This window comes from Loxodonta africana, chromosome X (assembly GCF_030014295.1).
Source record: "Loxodonta africana isolate mLoxAfr1 chromosome X, mLoxAfr1.hap2, whole genome shotgun sequence".
NCBI lineage: Eukaryota > Metazoa > Chordata > Mammalia > Proboscidea > Elephantidae > Loxodonta > Loxodonta africana.
This window is the reverse complement of record NC_087369.1, coordinates 19,825,488-19,840,016: the sequence shown is the minus strand read 5'-3', so window position 1 is coordinate 19,840,016 and position 14,529 is coordinate 19,825,488. Positions and strand designations below refer to the sequence as shown.

The 14,529-nt window shown below is 38.8% G+C and overlaps 1 protein-coding gene across 8 annotated transcripts in view; it reads left to right on the top strand.

Moving 5' to 3' along the window:
* Positions 1–10,599, top strand: part of SCML2 (Scm polycomb group protein like 2) — a 107,547-nt gene extending 96,948 nt beyond the window's left edge. For 3 of the 8 annotated variants that reach the window (XM_064278054.1, XM_064278053.1, XM_023555181.2), the window contains exons 12-15: positions 2,206–2,319; positions 2,988–3,245; positions 7,018–7,169; positions 8,355–10,592. In XM_064278054.1, the coding sequence (XP_064134124.1) occupies positions 2,206–2,319; positions 2,988–3,245; positions 7,018–7,169; positions 8,355–8,483 (653 nt within the window). In that variant the 3' untranslated portion in view covers positions 8,484–10,592. Of the gene's footprint in view, positions 1–2,205; positions 2,320–2,987; positions 3,246–7,017; positions 7,170–8,354 lie in introns of all 8 variants that reach the window. The other 5 variants (XM_064278052.1, XM_064278051.1, XM_064278057.1 and 2 more) reach the window with 4 other exon arrangements.
* Positions 10,600–14,529: the final 3,930 nt, after the last annotated feature.

The window sequence follows — 14,529 nt, the reverse complement described above, 5'->3', positions numbered from 1 at the left end:
AGTTTTCTGGGGATAAGGCTTTTCAGGAGCACCAAACCTGTTGTGCCCTGTCCAGTGGCTACTAGGCTGCTGGTTTTCCTAGCTGTTATAGTTGTGAAGCTGTTGGGGCTCAAGGGCTGCTGTGAAACTGGGGAGAGGGAGATGATATTAGGGCAAGTTAAAATGCCATAAGGTTCACTGTTCTTACCAAGATTTGGCCATTTTTCTTGAATAAACACTCTTTGGATTGTTGTAGGCCCTTAGTTAATTTCCAGAGTTTTAAAAAAGCTTCTTTTGACATTTTTTGCTGCTTTTACGGAGGAGTGGATTTTTGGAGGTTCTTAATATGCTATTCTAGAAGTGCCCCTCTTTTTTTTTTTATTTTGATTGAGCTTCAAGTGAACGTTTACAAATGAATTCAGTCTGTCACATATAAGTTTATATACACCTTACTCCATACTCCCACTTGCTGTCCCCCTAATGAGTCAGCCCTTCCAGTCTCTCCTTTCGTGACAATTTTGCCAGCTTCCAACCCTCTCTACCCTCCCATCCCCCCTTCAGACAGGAGATGCCAACACAGTCTCAAGTGTCCACCTGATACAAATAGCTCACTCTTCATCAGCATCTCTCTCCTACCTACTGTCCAGTCCCTTCCATGTCTGATGAGTTGTCTTCGGGAATGGTTCCTGTCCTGGGCCAACAGAAGGTTTGGGGACCATGACCGCCTTTTAAAATATTTTATAAGTTATCTGGCTTTTTCTAGTTAGCGCTGCAGGAACATTTTCCTGACTTAGCTTACTACACTACTCAGAAGCAAAGGTCAGGAATCAATTGTATATTTTATATTTATATCCGCTCCAGACAGTAGACCATCTACCAACTTTATAAGCTTTTCATAACGAAAACATTAGTATATAATAAGTAAAAGATAAGACTTTCTGATCTTGCTAAGATTCTGAGGTAAACCACTAGAGAAAACTGTACTTTAGTACTAAAAATAAAAAACCAAACCCGTTGCCGTCGAGTCCATTCTAACTCATAGCAACCCTATAGGACAGAGTAGAACTCCCATAGGGTTTCCAAGGAGTGCCTGGTGGATTCGAACTGCTGACCATTTGGTTAGCAGCTGTAGCTCTTAACCACCACGCCACCAGGGTTTCCACTTTAGTACTAGAATTGTCCACATCATTAAATGGATTATGAAAAAGCGAATTATTTCTTTTCCTTAGAATTTAAAAATAAGCCTTAATTGTAGAAATATTTGTCATGCACTGTAATGCCTGTTGATTTTGTAGTCCATGGTTAAAAATAAAACTCAAGTGGTTAGAACTGTCCTGGACTCAGTCATACAATATTAGTAACTAGATTGCTAAAAGCTAGTCATAAGATGGTTTTGAGGGGTCTGCCTGGCCCCCAGCCAAACTTTTGAACTAGATGAAATTTGACTTTGGTACTTTCTCATTGTAATTTTTCTTCCCTCTTGAGGCCTGTTAGGCTTTTTTGATTTCTCTTTTACTTTATCTTTTTAGCTGGAGGTTAAACCAAGATATTGGTTGGTACTTAGGGTGTAGTTGATAACTTGAGGTGTCTACTTTTAGGATCATGTTTGAAAGAATGGCTCTGTAGGTAGAAATATATTTGCTTGAATGATAAGTAAGCAATAGAGTTGTTTTAAGGGTAGCCTTAGGCCAGGATTGTAGTCCATAGAGTAGGGTGTCCATTGTACCATATCTTCTCCTTCTGTTAACTCTTCTCTTGCTCATCGTGCAATTTTCCCATGCCTTTTTAGACATAATGTGTTGCCTCACTGCCTCCTAATGTATTTAGAGAAATTTGATGACCCCAGAGCAACGAAGTCTAGACATACTCCTTCTGAAAATGCTTCTAAATCTTGAATATGATGTTGCTGAAATATTTAATAGGATGAAATAAAGACATGTAATTCACAAAAGGATGGCGAGAATGGTTGTACAACTTGAAGAATATAATCAGTTACTGAACTGTACATGTAGAAATTGTTGAGATAGTGTGTGTTTTGTTATGTGTATTCTCACCATAATAAAACTTTTAAAAAAGCATGTTATTTTTGAACAATTGAATAATGGGCAAATTGTTAATGAAGTTATAGTAGATAAGTGGTTTAGAGACAATGTTTTATGCTGATGAAATGAAAATACTGAAGTGTGTTAATTAGTTATGACAGGCACCTTTATTTTTTGAAAATAGATAAAGAAGACTTATCAGGAAAGAAAAGCACCAAACGATCTTCTCAGCAACCTCTACCTTATGCTGCTCCTCTCTCTCCTAAGTTCCCCAAAACAAAGGCGCTTGCCTCTAAAGGTAAATAGCATTTGCATGTCCCAGTGATTGGGAAGGGCAGTCCCTCTACCACCACCTTCCTATGCTCTGGGGATGATGGTGGTGCGGGTGGGGAGGTGTATTTCCCCAAATCAGTTTGGCAGTTAGGCCATCTTGGCAACTTTGTTGAGTACTTTATTTCCTTCAGAATGCACAGCTGTCATTTCTCCTTAGACAGAAAAATAATTACAATAACATTTTCCGTTCAGCTTTACGATGCTAAAAGCTTATAGAAAGAGGAATAGAAAACCCTAGCACCTTTCTCTAGTGAAAGTTTAACTGTGGAAATAGTAAGCAGATGTCAGAAGTCAACTGTGCGATCATATTATAACAAATAGTAATTGTAAAGAACTGGATTCCTAAAAATGAATGCTTTAGTCAGGTGTTCACAGCCTTGGTGGCAAGACGGGCAAGGAATAGGTGCCATGAGAAATACAGGTGAGGTCATAGAATCATTTTGGACTTCTGGACAGTGCCCATTACCAGAAATGCCAAGGAGGGAATAACCATGCACTTTGTGTTAGAGGTTCTTGATTCAGTATAATGTGAGTTAAGTGAACTGTTGTGGGGAACTAGGACATTTTTGACCTTTTAATAGTGTTTGAGCTGTAAGTCTATTGAAGGTAGCCACGATTTTTTTTTCCCTGTAGAAGAATGGTTGACCCCTGAGGAAATTGGCAAGCCCAAAGAAGAAAAACTTCCTGAAGAGTCCAAGAACTCCTCACTAAACTCAGCACACTGTCTGAATCCTATCTGTAGAAACCTTATAAACATTCGTACCTCGAACTCCCGGAATTTTATTCAGCCTTTGCCAGGCACTTCAAGCTCTGCACTAGTTGGAAACAATTTTTTTGCCAAGATCAGTCACCATGAAGTTAACAGGATGCAGATGCAGAGGAAAAATGAAGGTATATTCAAAAATAGTGATTCTCAACCATTGTCGTCTTTCCCCTTGAGGTTTCCATCCTAAGAGCATTTCCTGAGAGTGTATCACATTGGAGAAAGTGCCAAAATTGGGGAGGCAGAGTTCTCCCATTCACCTTGCTGTCAGGGCCAAGAGATTACGGATGTTCCAATCCTCATGGCATCCACAAAACTATCTCTGGGCATCTGGATCACCAACCAAGTCTCTGTAGAGACGTCTCAGATCAGTGGTTCTTGATCAGTTGTAACTTATCGTTTACTTGGGTACTGCCTGGACTCACAAATCTCCCATGAGTCTGAAGCCTGGAAGACACACCCCTTCTCCTCCTTTCTGGTATACTCTCTGTCTCGTTTCTCTTGAGACCTTTCCTGACTCCAGCCTGTATGTGGCTCTCAGATCCCAGCTCTGGCTTCCTGTTGCTGCAGCCACTATTTCCCATTCCCCATCCTCAGTCATTCCCTCAGACTCACCAGGAAGATGTGGCATGTGTAAACAGGGCAGCACCCTGTTGCCATTTGTCAGGCGCCGGAATAGTCTTCTACATGCATAGATGGCTACCATCTCATGTCTTTTTAAGGATTAGCATGCAGGGAAGTGATTGTGGGAATAAATGTTTTGTCCTTTATCTCTAGATAGGCATCTAGGCAAAGTCGAAGACTGAAGGAAGTGGGAACCAAGTGACTCCCTTGCCTTTCATCATGAATATTATCTACAGGCACTCATACCCCACATACGTTGTGACAAATGCGATGTTACCACCCTCCGTCCCCTGCTCCCTATGGAGATTATTTCTGCTTTTAGAATGACATTGTTTGCACAGATTCAGAAGATAGATGTTTATTCCATAAAGGGGTAGAGTACCCTGAATTTTAAATATTTTCACAAAGAATGAGCTATTGAAGTCAGACCTTCTCAGTAAAAGGCTCTAGAAGGTAACCACTAATGACGAAGAAATCATTCCAAATCTGTGCCTAACACCACCATGCTAAAGTAGCCTGTATTTGGGCTTGAAAATGTTAACTTCTATGCTTTCTAGGAGCAGAAAGGCTAATAGTAATGATATTTCATCATCACCACCACCACCACCATCATCTTACAGTATCTACCAGACACATAATATTTTATATAGCCTCATACATTAAATCTTCACAACAGTTCCTTGAGGGTTAGGTGCTGGTAAACATTTTTGGTGAGAAATCTGAGAAGTAACTTGGTCAAGGTCCTCTAGCTAAAAAGTGGGTGGGCCAGTCCTTGAACCTAGGCGGTCTGGCTCCAGAGCCATATTCTTAACCATCTCCAGAGAATAGGTAAGCATTTCACTTGGAAACTGTTTCAAGATGTTATTAGTATTGTTTTCGTCAAGATACTGGAGTTGTGACTTAAAGCTGAGCCCTCTCATGTTAGCCAGTGATGCTCACGCCACTGCCACACAACCTCCTGCCCCGCCTCATAATTTTAATGGCATTTTGGGGGGTAAAATCACTTTCACTTTATTTCAGAAATACTTAATTGATATCCTAGTGTATCTAAGGAAAAGCCATTCAGGAGAAAAACATGACTAGACTTTATTTTTCACATTATAGATTTGTTTCGTGTAATTTGAATAACAGCAATGTCATGTTTGAAACCTTCTCTGATTGTTTTGAACTGTGGGCCCAAATAAATTATTTTTCCATAATAGACTAAAAATAGAAATTCATGTAGTTAACTTTATTTTTAATATAAAATTACAACTTTACACCAGAAATCATATCTTTACGTCAGAACTTTGAACCAGTTCTTCCTGGTTCAGTTATGGCTGAGGAAGCAAAACGGGGATAGACCCGAATTTTTTTTAAATTTGGGTAAAGCGGAACAGGAAAAATTATGAGTCAAAGCCCTGCTAGAAGCCTTATCTCCCCCTTAGAAAACAAGGGCAGCATACACGTTGCATAGCAGCCGAATCTCTTGCTCCCCGGATTTTAAGCAGAGTCGGAAACAGCAGTGCCTCGCTCAAAGATGGTGGCCAACTGGCCACTTTGAATGTGTGTCACACTCCACAGTCCTATCAGTAATCCAGTCTCACGCATCAGGCTCCTGAAAGGGCTCACAACGCCTCTTCCAAGTTCCCCGTTCCAGGGCTTCCACCCATATAATTTTTCCCGTTCCAGATCACCCAACTTGTAAAAATTTGGGTCTGTTCTGGTTTCGCTTCATAGGCCACGACTGAACTGGTTCAAAGCCCTGCTTTACGTAAGGCTTATCTGCAGTAATCACTAAAACTAGATACACGTGTTATTCATGGCATGCCTATACCAGATTCTGATGAGAGAAACCAGCAATCCCACAAAATTGTAAGTTAATTTAGAGGCATAATTAGCCTTTTCAATAATTTTTTTAATGTTAAATTGAGTGTGTGATGACTTAAAGGAGGTGACGTTTCTGTCTAGATTGTCATTATGCTGTAAGCGCGACACAGTCTGCACCGGCATTGTTTTTACTTGGGCTGATACAGCCCGGCAAAATTTCTTGGTAGATGTGGCCAATATTTTTATCTCTGACAAGTGGAAGGGCAGTTGTATTTTAGTGAAGAATTCTTATTTCACATCAGTGTTGTGATGATGAAAGGAAAAGGAATAAAATTCAGAGCTATACACAAAAAATTAACCATTGTGAGTTTTTTTGTTTGTTTTTTGGTCTTCTGATTTTCTTTACCTTTTCCTGGGTAAATACTCAAAATGCTTCTGAAATGGTCAGAGACCAGGTGATAGAGAAGAAAGGGTAAGCCATTGGCTAATTCACACAAAAAAGAATCAAATTTGTGTTAATGGTCCTTGGTTAGAGAAACAAGTCTTCCTAGGAAATTACAAAAACCACTTCAGTCATCATGTACTAACTTTAGGGAGTCAAGTGCTCCGGTTGAATAAATGAATACAGCTGCAACTTCTTAAGGTATGAACACTTCAACTGTTGGTCTTGGTTATGTCTTTTTAAAACATATGTTCACTAACTATAAACTTTAAGCCAGAATGTCTATTACTGTGCCATTAAACATTGAAAGGGGTGCTATATATGTCAAAGTGACTTCTGACTCTAGCTAAGCAGAGAATAATCTTGTTTTCTTCAAAATTTAAATAAGCATTTTAGGCCATGAGAGACAGGAATTTAAAGAGTAAAATGATGCTAAAAACATACATATTCAATACATAGTAGATTTTTGGTAAAAGATCTAATTTGATTCTTAAAGATAATAGGGTTGTTGAAATTCACTGATTAAAATGAAAATATTTAAGCAATCATAAAACTATAAATTTGGGGCATTTTCCAGTGTATTTAGCTAGTCAAAGACACCTGATCTAGACAGGCAGAGAAAGAGAGAGGTTTTGATTAAGAGAAATTCATTGAAGTACTTGAAGTAACAGAGTAATCGGTTAGGTTAAATTAACCTAATTTAACCTAAGCGACAGTCCTTTGGCTATATTTGCCTGTGGCCAAAGAGGCCTCGGATTGGTCACTCTGTTTTGTGATCTTTGAAGCTGTAAGGTAACTTCTGAAGCTGCTTTTTGGGGAAAGGCCAGATGGGAAGCTCTTGGGCAGCCATCTTCAGTCCACCTTTACATAGGCTTTCACTAGCTTTTACACTTGGAGTTTTGGGTCCTCACTGGGTTTACTTAACTGAAGGTTCCAGGAATGAGACTATCACCGTCTACCTGACATCTCTTCTTTCAGGGTAGTGATAAGGCCAAGTATCATTTGTCTTTTTTTCCCCATTGTAGCTCTAAGTTATACAGTTGGACCTGACCCCAGTATGCTGAAACAAAGCTACTTTAAGGACCCTTCAAGCTGGTCTGTGGAAGAAGTGATACAGTTTATGAGACAAACAGATCCTCAAACATCAGCCCCCCTTGCGGACCTCTTCAGGCAACATGTAATGTATCTTTTTGTTGGGGTTTTCCTGCTGTAATGCCTTTGAATGACCTTTGCATAGGCTCTATAGTTGGTGCTAGTTAAGTGTGGATGATGGGAGGACCTTATCAATTGCTTTTCCCATGTGTATAAAAGGGTTTTTTCACCCTGATGTGTTGTCACTAACCCCTTCGTAATGACAGATACAAGTATCCTGGCCCCCACCTGCCTGGTCAGCCCCAGTGCAATGAGCAGGAGGGAGTGACCACAAGCTGTAAGCGGGCGTCCTTGTTATGATACCCAGTGAATCCAGCCACTGATTCCATGTGGCTTGGTTCTCTTAACCTTCTACGGCTATTGATGGTTTGTGATGCTGATACCAGACCACTTTTCAAAGTAACACCATGGGCTAAAATTTTATAAGCTCCAACCTCTTAGTTTTACTTGGTAGAAAAAGTATAAAGGTGCCTGATAAAGGTAGTAATATAATGGATTTCAGTTCTTTTCAGACAGTGATATGTGACTACCACGAGTGCCATTTTATTTTTAAACCAAAAATTGTGAAATGCTTCAGCATAAGTTGGTCAATTAAAGTAATGAAGAATTTTAGGAGGATGCCTTGTAACTATCGAATAATACTTTTACAGTGTTTTCTAATGAATTAAATTAGTGGCCAAATATCTGATAAACCCTCTTCAATGTGCTAAGAAAACCAGTAATTAGTTTTAGCATCTAATTAGCTTCAGACAGCTAACTGATTAGCTTTCGAATAAAGACAACACCGTACAGCACACTGACAGTTTGCATTAGTGTTGGCAAACTCGTAGTCCCTTCTAAGAAAGTTAATGAACGTCAAAAATTCATTTCTACCAGTCATAGTTGTTGACTCTTTTTCTCATAGATATGTAGTATTTTGTTTAAAACACAGTATTTAAAATCAGATAGTCTGACACATAGGACACTTTTTGAAGATATTAGGTTAAATTTCCTTTTTGTTAAAATTTGAAATTTTATAAATTATCAAAAGATATTTCCCCATACAAGTTATATTTTTAATTGTTTTCATGAAATAGATGCATATTCAGAGAATATACATGAGGAATGTACAGTTGCTCTCTAGTTTGTTTTTCATGTTCTTATATATAAAAATAACTTTTGAGAAGATATGAAGTTATTATTAATCATTATGATTTTCTTATCTCTGTAGGAAATTGATGGGAAGGCTCTGCTCCTACTGAAGAGTGACGTGATAATGAAATATATGGGGCTGAAGCTGGGACCAGCATTAAAGCTATGTCACTACATTGAAAAACTTAAAGGAGGAAAATACAATTGAAAAAAATGTTTGTGTAACTTTAGAGTAGACAATTCTCAGGTGTATTGATAACTTTTTAATTTAAAAGTGTTTTTTACCCTTAGCAATTTTTGTTTTGTTGAAGGTTCCTCTAAAAAGATGTCATATTCACAATTGCGGAAGTACATTATAGTCCAGTCTTCTTTCTTAAAATCTGTTTAATGTGTTAGTGTTAACATAACCAAGCTGGCAGTTCATTCAGTGTATCTTTTTATTTTTTTAACTGTAAAGTTTACAAATATATCTCATTGAGGAAACAAACGAAAACCTTTGATTTTGGTTAACTTTTATATATAGAACCAAAACAGCTAAATTCCAAAAGGGAAAATGTCAGGGATTGAAAATTTCTGTAATTAAATCCATGAGAATTTTTCCTTAGAAGAGAATTTAAAGGAGCAACTATAGATATCATCTCTTTCTCAAATAGTTTATGTATCTGGTGCTGCGATGTTCTGTTCATGTTCTACCAGTTCCCAGAAAGGGAATAGCCATATGAATGATTTCCCTTTCTGTTGTTATTTCTCTGTATGTTATATTTGTTCATATTTAAAGGAAAAAAAAAAAAGCAAGCTTATAAGCTTTCATGAAGTGTTCTTATCAGTTTTTTGATAAATTATAGAATAGATAGAATGGTCATTTTATGCAGGAAATATTTATACTATGAGCTTGGATGGAGTCTGATTAAATTTTTTAACAAAATACTTATTATTTTAAAGCTTCGTATTTTGGCTAAGCTTGGACATTTAACTAGTCATTTGTTGCGCACATCTCTATATGAAAATACCTGTGTTCAATTTTTTAAAAGATATATATTTTAATGTATTTGTTTATTCCTCATATGATACTGTACCATATTTATATTTTATTCTATACCTGTAGTTATACATACAAGTAAATCTTTTCTTTTTGAATTGAAAATGGCACTTTGCACTGCCACAGAGGTGATAATGGACTGTGTATATAGTTAGATGTTTTTTTATTTTGTAAAAAACCTATGTGCATCATTTGCTATCACTAGTACCTCTCAGCTTACTCTTCAGGGGATAAGAAACAATCAGTAGATTGGTTTCCACACAGGGAAGTTCTCTGTCCTATGCAATGTTTCTAGCTAATTTGTTTAGTTCTGAGCCATTTATTATGCTTAATTTTGGAAGATGTATTAGTTCTGACTTGTCATTTTGGGCTTTCTTTTAAAAGTTAGAACTTTCAAGGGGGAAATGGTGCTATATGTTTGTTATTAGTTTGCATAACTTTTGGTATAATATTCATAAGCTATGAGAACCAGTGCTAATAGTATTAGCCGTTGTTGTAAATGCCAATAAAATGTACACCAGAGGCAAGAATGTACATTTTTTTTAGAAAACCAAATGTACTTTATATATGAATGCAACTATTTACTAGGTATATGTGGTTTAAAGGGTGGTTTCATCTATGTTATTCCTTATGTTTTATAGGACAAGATTCTAACTTAAACTTGGTCTTTTTTCAAATTGTGTGAAGATGCTGTGCCCAGTTAAACATTCCTCAGGTGTTTATATAAATAATATGTTTTGCAGTTTTCAGATGTTAAATTACAATAAAGTTAAATAACCACAATAATCGATGTCAGAGCCTCAGATTTTATTTCACTTGCTTTTACCTTATTACATTAATGTATGAATATGTTATAGTTGAAAAAGAACAACTCCCGAATAAGTCTGTGGTTTTATATGTGGTTTTAATAATTGAGTTTTTAAATTTGACCTCATTCTACTAGTAAATAGGTTCCTAGGAGCAACGGGTTGATCTCTTGTAGGAAACTTAAAGGAGACCCCAGGGGACCAGTAAGAAGTTAAATCTTTGAGCTTTATCTGTGCTCAAAACTTTTGTTCCTTACAATGTTATCAATTGTGTGAGCATGGTAGAAAATGCCAGTTGTCGTTGTGCATCATCGAGTCAATTTCAACTCATAGTGACCCCATGTGACAATGTAGAACTGCCCCATAGAGTTGTCTAGGCTGTAATCTTTATAGGAGCAGATCACCAGGTCGTTTTCATTTGGAGCCCCTAGGTGGGTTTGAACCAACCTTTCGGTTAGCAGCCAAGCCCTTAACCATTGTGCCGCCTTAGAAAATGCCAGTGCTCCCCAGATATCTTGTCCCATTTGAATTCATATTGTCTGGCTGGCAACTCTGGCTGCTTTTACCATTAGGGGCCAGAAGCCATACTCCTGATAGACCTGTTATTACCGCTTTGCCTTCAGATTTCCCACGTAACCTGATGGAATACATTTAGAAGTTCAGGGTCACAGTTGAAAGCCTTAATTATCAGATCCCCTCTCCACTCCCCCCCACTGCCGCATGCCCCCCCTCCCCGCACTTACTGCTCCATGCCTTGGAGCCCAGAAACTCTTATTGCTCTTTCTCAGCAGCCTGTTCTGTAGTTTGTTGGAAATAATAGAGCCCCAACTAAGGCTCCAGCAGTGACGCTCACCCTGCTGGAACCACAGGTGTGGGTTTGCTATCGGAGCCTTGAGTGATTCGGCAACTTTTTTCTTTCCCTGTCTAGTCTGTAAAGTTTTAGTCCAGAGACTATCACATCATGTTAGCCTTCCTGTCAACTTTCCAGGCTTTTCAGAATGAGCTTTTCTCTACTTTTGCCTCTCACTATAACCATTCACAGCCAGCAGATTTCTGTAACATGAGCTCTGAAACTCTCTAGGCACACCTAGCATTTGCTTTAGTCTTTCATTTGTGTGATTACAAATCTTTGGAATGTCTTACAGTAGATGTTTTAGAGTCGGATTTCCCAAACTTTTAAAAATAGGCCTCCCCACAAAAGAAAATATTCAGATGGTAGACAAGTACATGAAAAGATGCTCAATGTCTAGCCATTACCCATTGCTGTCAAGTTTATTCCAACTCATAGCAACCCTACAGAACCCTATCGAACTGCCCCATAGGGTTTCCAAGGAACGGCCGGTGGATTTGAACTGCTGACCTTTTGGTTAGCAGCCAAGCTCTTAACCACTGTGCCACCAGGGCTCCCATTAGCCATTAGAGAGATGCACGTCAAAACCACAATGAGATACCACCTCACCCCTGTTAGAAATGTCAATGATCAAAAATGGAAAACAGCAGGTGTTGGCAAGGTTGTTGAGAAACTGGAACCCTCATCCATTGCTGGTGGGAATGTAAAATGGTACAGCCACTGTAGAAAACAAGTTTGATGATTCCTCACAAAGTTGAACATAGAACTACCATATGACCCAGCAATCCCAACCCTAGGTATATACCCAAAAGTGAAAGTAGGAATGCAAACAGAAACCTGTACACCAACGTTCTTTGCACACTTTTCACAATAGCCGAAATGTGGAAACCACCGAGATGTCCATCAACAGATGATGGGATAAACAAGATGTGGTATATCCGTACAATGAAATATTCAGCCACAAAGAGAAATCCTGACACATGCTATGACATGGATAAACCTTGAAAGCATTATTCTGGGTGAAATAAGTCAGACACAAAAGGATAAATACTACATGATCTCATTTACGTGAAATAAGCAAATACGTAGAAAGCAAAAATTATTAGTGGTTATTAGGGGTGTGACCCATTGTCAAGTTGATTCCGACTTGTAGCGACCCTATAGGACAGAGTAGAACTGCCTGCCCCATAGGGTTTCCAAGGAGCAGCTGGTGAGTTCGAACTGCTGACCTTTCAGTTACCGGCTGAGCTCTTAACCACTGTGCCAACAGGACCCCCTAGGGGTGATGGGGAGGGGAAAAAGGAAGAGTTTTTGCTTAGGGGTATTGAGTTTATGATAATCATGGTGGAATAATTTGGAAAAGGATAGTGAGAATGGTCTCACAGCTTAAAGAATGTAATCAATGTCCATGAATTATATATACATTTAGAAATTTTTGAGATGGCATATGTTGTATATATTTTCACACACACACACAAAAAAAAAGTTTAAAAAACAGGCCTCCCTCTGTAAACATAACGATGTCATACCCTTTATAGTATTATTAGAAATTAAAAGTGAAATCTTGTGACTAGTAACAAGGTAACTGGGAGGACAGGTGCTACGTTTTCAACCTATGTAAAGGAAAGGTACTCGCAACTGGCTGAGTAAATGAAGTGTGTTCAAGTTTCTGGGACTCTTTCTAGGAAGAGTGATGCTGGGTACTGCTCAGATTTGTAAGTCCTCTGAGTCTGATCCAGGGAATGAGAAAGGCCCTAAGGTAAGAGCAAGTTCAAACAAGGGCCCACGTTCGTAACGTATGGTGGACATTTCTCCTTCCTCTCCTTCCTGCTCCTTCAGAATTTCAGTAAATTAGTGATAAATATTTAGACACCTTCCACGAGGCCAAAAACAGTTAAGCCACTTAGCACTGAGAAACACCTGCTCTTCCTAATGCGGTGAAAATAGAAAACAAGGTGGAAGTCATACATGTAAAACAAAAACTCATTCCCCTGTCAGCAAATACTATTGGAAGGGCAGGTAGAAATCATTGTGAAGACTGAAGAAATAAACCCTATAATAAAATTGCAGTGGGGGAGGTCTGCCACACTTTCAGTGAAAATACAGATGTTTCTAAAACTTCCCAGTTTATGGCATAATCTGAGGTTGCTTTTCTGGAAGAAGGGATTGTCAGAAAGGAAGACCCTACTCTCATCACCACCAACCCTACACACTCTCCTCCCAAAAGCTGACACTTTCTTGAGCTCTCTGGTGAATTCCTCCAAGTACAAAGCCTGATTGTTTCCAAGTTGTTAGCACTCACTCTTAACTTGGTTGTTTTAGTTATTTCCCTTAGTTACATGCACTTTTCAGACAAAGAGGTTTCCTTATTCCATTCTTTTCTCCCATGTGTATTCGTCTTAAACATACTTGAAAAAGCCCCTTATGACCCATAATTGCCAATGTACCCTGTTCCCTACATTCAAAAGCCTCTCCCTTTCAGGAGAGTCAGCTTAAGTCACCATTACCATAAATGATGTCATTACCACGTGTGTTTCTATATATCATAAAATAACTCTTTAAATTTTGATCATTTACATACTTTCTAAGAGCATGGCCTTTGCTTTAAGTGCCTTAATCAGCCTTTGACACATTGTTAGCAGTTGGCTTCACTTACATGATAAACTAGACAGCTGTCAGGTGCCTTTGAGTCAGTTCCAACTCATAGCGACCGTATATGTACAACAGAATGAAACACTGCCAAGTCCTGCGCCATCCTCACAACCATTGCTGTGTTTGAGCCCATTGTTACAGCTCCTGTGTCAGTTCATCTCACTGAAGGTCTTCCTCTTTTTCGCTGACCCTCTGCCAAGCATGATGGCCTTCTCCAGGGACTGGTCCCTCCTGAAAACATGTCCAAAATCCGTGAGATGAATTCTCTCCACCCTCGCTTCGAAGGACCATTCTGGCTGTACTTCTTCCGAGACAGATTTGTTCATTCTTCTTAGCGGTGCATGGTATATTAAATATTCTTTGCGAACACCACAGTTCAAAGGCATCAATTCTTCTTTGGTCTTCCTTATTGTCTAGTTTTGCATGCATATGAGGCGACTGAAAATACCGTGGCTTGGGTCAGGTGCACCTTAGTCCTCAAGGTGACATCTTTGCTTTTTAACACTGCTGTCTTTTGCAGCAGATTTGCCCAAGGCAATCCGTCTTTTGATTCCTTGACCGCTGCTTCCATGGGCATTGATTGTGGGTCCAAGTAGAATGAAATCCTTGACAACTTCAATATTTTCTCCATTTATCGTTACGTCCCTTACTGGTCCAGTTGTGAGGGTTTTTTTTTTTATGTTGAGGTGTAATCCATACTGAAGGTCTTCGATCTTTATCAGGAAGTGCTTCAAGTCCTCTCTGCTTTCAGCAAGCAAGGTTGTGTCATCTGCATAACACAGGTTGTTAATGAGTCTTCCTCCAATCCTGATGCCCCGTTCTTCATATAGTCCAGCTTCTCAGATTATTTGCTCAGCATACAGATTGAATAGATATGGAGAAAGAATACAACCCTGATGCACACCTT